The sequence below is a fragment of the Pimephales promelas genome, chromosome 5 (assembly GCF_988280905.1).
Source record: "Pimephales promelas chromosome 5, fPimPro1.hap1.1, whole genome shotgun sequence".
Lineage (NCBI taxonomy): Eukaryota > Metazoa > Chordata > Actinopteri > Cypriniformes > Leuciscidae > Pimephales > Pimephales promelas.
Window position 1 is genome coordinate 35,091,996 of NC_142773.1, and position 8,496 is coordinate 35,100,491.

Genomic DNA, 8,496 nt, shown 5'->3' on the forward strand with positions numbered 1-8,496 from the left:
CTATATATATATTTGCCCAGCAACAACTTCCCCAAGAACTAGACAGAACACCATTCTAATTTGTGATTGGTTGGCAGTCATTTTGGGGAGCCAATCACAGGGCATTATGACTTGTCTGTCTGTCAGGCATGGGAATGTAGGTAAAAGGTTCCACAACAAACTTGTTAACCCTGCCCCCACCGCGCAGGGAGAAGCACACATAAAGTAAATATTTTTGTCCCAGGGAAAATGTGATGTTCCTACACTTCATATAATGAAATAGAGACGCCCTTTTGTTCCTGTTTGAGATCCAACACGTGTGTAAACGTTGGCCGGCTTTGTGTTTATGAGCTCCTCGCAGAGATTAGTTTATCGACGACGTTGCAAAAGTCTGGCTAAAAACTCTGCAATAACACAGCGATCCAGGTTTAAATAGTTGTTTGCACAATACGAGGTTTCAGAAAGAAAACATTTTAATCTCTCCATTGAACAACATAGTAACACGAGGCCCCCTGAAGTATGGGTTTATGAACACTAGTGATTGTAAAACAGATGTATATCTTTTTAAAATTAAAGGTCTATTACATGACCATAATGTGTTGCACAGGCAAAAAAAAGTTTTGTTTTTGTAATTAAAAAGTTCTGTCAGTATACTACACAATGTTCTCTTGTGCAGATGTAAAGTTAGTGCTTAAATGGACATTTAACAAATACTGAACAGTTCAAATGTTTTGTATTCTTGAAAATGAGAGGCAGATCTTGGAGAAAATGGAGTCCATCATGAGTCTGTGTAAAAGTTGTCCAAGTATACTCACCTTGCCCCATAAATTCCAAACTTTGTTTCTTGGGATGCTAAAAGTATGCAAAGCAAGTCATGGCTACTGTACAGTTAGAGGAAACACACAAGACAAGTTTGTGGTAAAAATAAAAGTTTAAGTCTCTTTTTTTAGCAACTTCTGGTTTACCAAAATGGGTGCAGTTACATCATAGTAGACAAAACAGGATCAAATCCTCGATGAATCAGGGATTTAACATGACAAATAACAGATCCACAAGTATAAAAACAGGACAGTTATTGGACCTCGACTGAAGTGTACCACACAACATGAACAGTGTGTAGTCAAAATGGATAACAAAATTTGCCACTTAATACACTATCAGTAAGACGCATTGAAACATTACAAACTTGAATAACCAAGTCAACGTATGCAACAACTAGCTATTGGTTTAAAAGAGATTAGATGTCTAGCCTTGGCAACCCTAGGTTCTTCTGTGCACCTGACAAACATCTCAGTCCATCTTAACTACCACAAGGTAGGATCATGGGATCAGAGCTTTCAATGCTATTGTTAAACATCCACTCCCCAAGAAACAATTAAAATGAGGTGGGGAAAAGAAAAAGGGGAAAAAGACATGCCCTGCAACACCACGTCCCCATTCAGATCAGGTTAACGTCAGATTTAATCTTAAAATGTTAAGTTGACCAGTCAACTTCAGCGATATTAAAATGCCAGGTTAAGACCACCCTGAAAGAAAACAAAATACAGTACTAATTTGGCTTGATGGCCATTTAAAAAAAAAAAGAAAAGAGGGATGACAAGGGGAGGGAAGTTCAGTCCAGGAAAAGAGGGGTCTAGTAGTCCACAGGTTCTTCACCCTCTTCATCGAGCAAACATGTGCGGATCAGGGCCTCAGTGACCGCATAGGGGTCGCAGTTGGCAGATGGACGGCGGTCCTCAAAGTAGCCCTTCTTCTCTTGTCCCACTGTTCGCGGGATGCGGATGCTAGCACCACGGTTGGCTACGCCTGCGGAGAACTCATGAATGTTGGAGGTTTCATGGTGGCCAGTCAGTCTACGAGCATTGTCCAGGCCTCCTTTTGGATCATAGGCACGGATGTGGTAGTTGTGCCGCTTTCCAAGCTTCTCAATACACTCCTCAATGCATCTAATTAGGAGACGAGATGTAGTCATTTAATACTATGGGTTACAAATATTTTTGAAAGGCAAGCCAGCCATCTATGATTGGTACTTACTTCAGCCCACCATCTTCCCGCATTTCCTTGGTGCTAAAGTTAGTGTGGCAACCAGCGCCATTCCAGTTGCCTGATATCGGCTTGGGATCAAATGAGGCTACCACGCCGAAGTCTTCACAAACTCGGTGCAAGATGAAACGAGCTACCCACAAATGATCCCCCATGCTGATCCCTTCACAGGGGCCAATCTGGAATTCCCACTGCAAAATAGGAGTCACATTATAGCGAATAAAGAATTAACAGAAGAATTGAAGTCATAATCCAAATAGGCAATCTTTGGATGGCTGGGACTGGGACAGAGGTTACCTGGGCTGGCATAACTTCAGCATTGGTTCCACAAATCATCACACCAGCATAGAGGCAGGCTTTGTAATGTGCCTCCACAATGTCTCTGCCATAGGCTTTATCTGCTCCAACTCCACAATAATAAGGTCCTGAAGATACCAGGGGAGCACATTAAAGACCAGACATCTTCAGAACATCATTGATGATGGTTAAATGTGACGGTAAAGGAGCCGTTTTTACCTTGGGGACCAGGGAACCCATTGGAGGGCCAACCAAACGGATGTCCATCTGTACCAAGGATAGTGTACTCCTGCTCCATTCCAAACCAGGGGACCTGATGGTCTACCATTTCCATGACCTTTTTACATGTATGACGATGGTTGGTTTCTGTGTTTAAGACCAGAATAGCAATACGTCTTAAAAAAACCCCAGATCAAACATACACTGATGTCATCTTATCCTCAAATAAACATACCAGCAGACTTCCGGTTGTACTTTAGAACCTCACACAAGACCAATTTGTTGGGGTCTTTGCGGAAAGGATCCCTAAACATGGCAGAGGGGATGAGATACATGTCGCTGTTGGAGCCTTCAGATTGATACGTGCTGGAACCATCAAAGTTCCACTCAGGAAGATCTGAATAACAGAACATGTGGATGCCATTAATTCCAAATCCTTTAGAATTCCAAGACTTAAATAGAAATGTATTAATGCATTGTGTACGGATGTGGAGTTGTCCAGGTTACCTTCAATGCTTTTAGGCTCCGAGTCCAGCGTCCTGGTCTTGCATCGCAGTCCTTCCCCAGTTCCGTCTATCCAGATATACATGGCTTGTACTTTGTCTCCCTGAGGCAGTTCCATATACTGCCCTTTTACCACTTTACTCAACTGAGCACTGGCAGACGTGGCCATTTTTATTATAATAAAACACCTAAAAAGGAGGAAAGCGGAAAGTTTAACGTCAAGAAGTCTCACAGGAATACCAAACATATTGCACTTCATTAAACTTGGATAAGTATTAAAGCATACATTCAGGATCAATAGCTTAAAGGAATAGTTCACCCAAAAATGAAAATTCTGTCACTTACTCAGTTGTTCCAAACCAGTATGGGTTTCTCTTCCACTGAACAAAAAAATATATAAAGATATATCCATTTTGAAGATAATTGGTGACTGTAGCCATTGACTTCCATTGTATGAAAAAAACCCTCTGGAACTCAATGGGTACCATTGACGGTTTTAATACAGACATTCTTCAAAATATCTTATTTTGTGTTCAGAAAAAAAAAAAATAAATAATAATAATATATATATATATATATATATGGTCGGAACAACTGGTGAGTATTGACAGAATTTTCATTTTTGGGATAATTATCCCTTTAAGTACAATACCAAACACAAACAGAAAGAAAAGATGCTTTTCATTAAAAAAATGTAATCTCAGAAGAAGCCTAGAAATAAAACAGCATTGATTAGATTATAGACCATTTGTTGCCAACCAGGTCATTTGGAACGATTTTGATTTTGGCATCTTAAAATGACAAAGCAGAAGATAACTTTTCGCGATTGATTGCTCTTGGCTTGTGTCGATCGAGGGGTACCTACCTGCATCACAAATAAGGCGTTGGGAAAGACTAGACCACGTGCTTTGCAATCTGCATTGGGAATTCTCTTTACGTTCACTTGTGAAAGGGTTGATCGATCAGTATGATAAACCACTATCAGTATTGATCGCACAAATCATTAGGTCAGCGCAAAAAGCATCATTACTGCTCAAAGTCGACGCTTGCCAGCGCATTCCCAGGACCCAGGCTAGCCGGTAACCATGGTTACAACACGGCAGTATAACATCATAGCATGAAGTATAGATAAACAAAAGGGAAGTCACAAAATTCACAAGTCAATTTTGTTTAAAAAAATCAAACTCCCATTCAACAAAAGAATTGAGTTACATAACCATATTAACATTTACAAAAGCCCATTCGTGCATTGCACACAAAAGGCAACCAGATGAATAATAGGAAGTTACGTACCTGGACACCAACAGAAATTAAAATGTATGATATCAGACTGGCAGGTCCAGTTGCTTGACTGATAATTTTGCGTTTGGTGTCCTCTCATTCTCTGCCCAGGAGTTTGGACTGTCATCCTGATTTATATGTATGGTCGCAGGATCCTAGCGCGTGTGATTGGTCAGCGAAAAGGGTGATCTGTTTGCTCTCAGGTGATTGAAGGCACGCGCGGCTTCATCATTGGATGCGAGTTCTTCCAGCGCTGAAGTGAAGCCCCTCCCTCAATTTCGGCGAGGGAACATTTGCGTGGGATTAGTAGTGATGGGAAGTCCGGTTCTTTTCCGCGAACCGGTTCTTTCGGACAGTTCGTTTTAATGAACCGGTTCAAAAAACCGGTTCACCAGTTCTTTTACGTCATCACGTAATGACGTCAATTCTATCATCCCGGCGGATAAAAATACTTCAAATTAAAGGGCATTTGTAATCACAACTTCAGTTAAATAATAGTATGCATTGTCATAATCATTTTGGATAAGTTTCTTACATTTACATTTTGAAAACGAACCCTGCTGCAGCCTAGTCGATGTGCTAACGCGGATGTTTTACATGTTTTAAATATATAAAATGCATAAATGGTCTTCATCATTTTATTTGTTATTAAATAAACTTACATTTCGCCGATTCGCCCTCTCATTTAAGTCCTGGGTTCACCCGTACTACTGCGTGCTCGTATATCAGCACGGGATCAGCCGGCCGAAAGAAAGTTCTGTTCAGAGACGGTGCTATCACGCATGCGCAGTATCTCCAGCTCATCGGTTCTCCGTATCGAACGTGTCCGAAAGAAACAGTTCTTGGTTCTGTACTAGTGATTCAAGAACTGCAACAACCAGTTCTCGACTCGAGAACCATAGCATAGGCCTGTGTGTGCTGACCTGAAACCTGAATATACAGTCGACAAAACTAAAAAATAGATGCATGTCTGTCTCCAATATTCTGTAGTCTATACAGTGTTTATCATGTTTATAATGTGTTAACATAACGAATTAAACTAATTCGTTATGTTAACACATTATAAACATTTACTAAGCAGTGCACCAAACCTTGGCAAGAGTTATCAATGATTTATATTGTTACTTAGAAATTAAATGAGCTAGCTGTTCCTGGAAATATTATTTAATAATAAATGTTTAGTAGTTTGACAGTTTTAGAATCCAATCATTATTTCCAATCGTTAAAATAATACAGTGATACAGTAATGTGATAAACATGTTTCCAAAATGTTTTATTTTGTTACACTTACTGATGTTCAACTAAAGACATGGAAACGTATTTCGTCCCTCAGAAAAAAATGCACGCATGCTCAGCTCATCAACTCATCAGTTCTCAGTATGTCGAACGTGTCGGAAAGAAACAGTTCTCGGTTCTGTACTGGTTATCCGACCGCTGTACCTGTATGTTCGGTAGTACACGCATGCGCAGTATCAGCTGCTCGTGCTCATCACTTCTCTCAGCACCAATATATGTCTCCGTTCAGTGAAGTTTTTGAGTTACTGAATAAAATGTACTAATGGATATTGGTTTATTTCGATTCGGAGGCACTGTCAGGCATGTCTGAAAGTGAGTAACTTTAGTAACTTGTGGTAAAGCGCTGACGCAAGACGCGAACTGTTTCGAACGATTCAGTCCGATTTAGTGTACTGGTTCGACCGGTTCACTAAAAAGAACCGGTTCAAAAGAACGATTCGTTCACGAACCGGCCATCACTAGGGATTAGTCTTTTGTTGTTCTTGTTGTTGTTGTTGTTGGTGGTGGTGGTGGTGGGCATTCTCTGTTCTTGATAGAGCTATAAAGGAGTTTGTCCCACCGAAGTGAAGGCACGACATTGCAAGCCTTTTAAACAGGAGCTCAAGAAGAACATTGTGTTCCATAATTTAGTCCACAGAGCAAACCCCGATAAATGAAGCATTTATGGAGGAGAACGCGAGCCTCGTGTTTCACGAGACGTTAAATGCCCCCATGTGGTGTAAAATATTGTTCAGACTGCTTATCTCCTCTTACAAACTGCTGGGACTTCCTCATGGTCAAATGTGAAAGGCTCGAATTATAAACAAACTGAGCAATAGTTAATTGTATTTTCCCCCAACAAAAGCGAGCATGTATGTTCATGGGGCACTGACAAATAAAGCTTAATATATATATATATATATATATACATACATACATACATATATATATATATATATATATATATATATATATATATATATATATATATATATATATATTAAGCTTTATTTGTCAGTGCCCCTTTATTTTATAAAAATATAATATATATATATATATATATATATATATATATATATTAATCTTTTGTACTGATGTAATGCATAATTTTGAGTCATGAACGATGTTTTCAAGTTTTTTTTTTATTATTATTAAAGAACTTTTAACTGGTTTTTGTCCGGCGGTAGGTAGCTACAACCAAATATAATAGGCTAATTAAATAGTTGTAGGCCCTACCACCGGATATGGAAAGAGTCCCAACCTTCCCAATACTTAAAATTAGCAGTTTTATCCGCATTTGAGAGAGATCTACAAACCTTTTCACTCTGCCACAAAGATGGGCTCCTCTGGATGACGCATTATCATGTTTTCCAATATTACCACATCAATTCATAATAAAAGAGGCAAGTTTGCAGATGCCACCATGACTTCTGAGAATATGCAAATTGCTGGGCAAAGGTTTTTCCAATGATCTCAACAGGTTTAAAACTACTGAAAGGTATAAAATGTGTTTATATGGAAACCGTCAAACCTAAAATGATGCCGTTGTAATTTTTGACCATTTAATTTAAAACATTTTAAATCGTTTTGTTAGTAATTTGTTCGGACAGTTTTTCCACCAGACATTTTGTGGGTTAAAGACAACAAAGCATAAAATATTATTCCAATGACTTAAAATAAACTCAAACTAAGGTTTTATAGAATAAAGTGATGTCATGAATTTATCAAATTGTTTAGTAAATAATGCACTTATCATCACAAAATAATGACACAAAAATAAGCATGTCATGTCTTTGATGCATTTGTCAATTAATTTTCTTGAACAAATACGTCATTCTATCATTCATTCTTGGCTTTCCTAGAGCAAGATCGATATCTGGATTTTCATATGGCTCAAAAAAGGTATAGTCAGTAGTACATAGTTACCATAAAAGTTGCAAAAAGAAACTCCTAACCATCTTACCCAGGATCAGTGTGCAAGGAAGCAATAACCCTATATCTTTCATTTAGAATTGCTATTTCACTCATAACTATGTGATGTAATTGCTTTAAAGTCATCAAAAATGATGAGATCAGCACGCCTTGAAGACAGTGAGCCTTAAGGAATGTAAAACAGCTGAGTAATCTTCACAAAACAACATATAGACAAGGTGAACTGAAAAGGCGAAAGGGCGTTTGAATTCAATTTGTTTTTAACAACATGATAGCACAAATAATCCAGTCTAGATGCCTACTGTATCTTAAGATCTTTTGAAAGGGCTTTATTTTCAATCCTTTCCAAAAATAGGCTACTGCCTATTGTATGCACAAAGTTGAAACTTTTTTTTTTAAAGTTTATTGATCCACAGGACAGCCAATGGTGGTATACTAATTCAAAATGTGCATGTAATCAAAAAATACATTTAAATAATCACAACTGTTACCTGAAACTATAATTGTTTGTTTGTTGGGACTACACTATCCAAATTCCCTTAAAAAGGCACTAAAGTCAAATATAAGGCCAGTGTTTTACTGTTTACAGAAGGATTGTCATTTTCAAAACATTATATAACAATCATATGCAATGTAGGTCCACTTTACATGGCCACTACCACAGGTGTCATGATGACATTCCCCCTGGTGAGACCATGAATGTAGGCTACATGTACAAAATGTGCTCATATTTGCTCATGCTAAGTGCAATCTGTTTGCCATAGGTGACTTTATTTTTTTAATAACTATGCCAAAGTTAACCTTTGTTGCTTTTGAAGTGAGAGTAGTAATATGCTGCCTCAGTATCTGCTGTGGCCAAAGTAACGCTATAGACAGCTGATGCCCAGTATCAGTTCTCCCAAGAGAGACCATTGATGACCTGGCACAGAAATGAAACATTGAGAGGCAGTGTGTAAAGACACACCA

General features: G+C 38.5%; 1 protein-coding gene across 1 annotated transcript; it reads right to left on the minus strand.

Annotated features, from left to right (window-relative positions):
* Positions 1–891: 891 nt before the first annotated feature.
* On the minus strand, positions 892–4,462 carry glula (glutamate-ammonia ligase (glutamine synthase) a). Its single transcript, XM_039677265.2, has 7 exons — positions 4,336–4,462; positions 3,046–3,230; positions 2,774–2,935; positions 2,539–2,685; positions 2,320–2,447; positions 2,014–2,213; positions 892–1,925 (listed from the first exon to the last, which is right to left on the minus strand). Exons 2-7 carry the CDS (start codon positions 3,209–3,211, stop codon positions 1,613–1,615), a joined length of 1,116 nt encoding a protein of 371 aa, XP_039533199.1. The 5' UTR covers positions 3,212–3,230; positions 4,336–4,462; the 3' UTR covers positions 892–1,612.
* Positions 4,463–8,496: the final 4,034 nt, after the last annotated feature.

Excerpts from the sequence above, each read along its gene's own strand:
- glula (XM_039677265.2), bottom strand. The coding sequence starts at position 3,211 with ATGGCCACGTCTGCCAGTGCTCAGTTGAGTAAAGTGGTAAAAGGGCAG. Across the intron at positions 2,936-3,045 it reads GGAGCCTAAAAGCATTGAAG|ATCTTCCTGAGTGGAACTTT; the intron begins GTAACCTGGACA and ends TCTGTTATTCAG. Across the intron at positions 2,448-2,538 it reads TGGGTTCCCTGGTCCCCAAG|GACCTTATTATTGTGGAGTT; the intron begins GTAAAAACGGCT and ends TGGTATCTTCAG.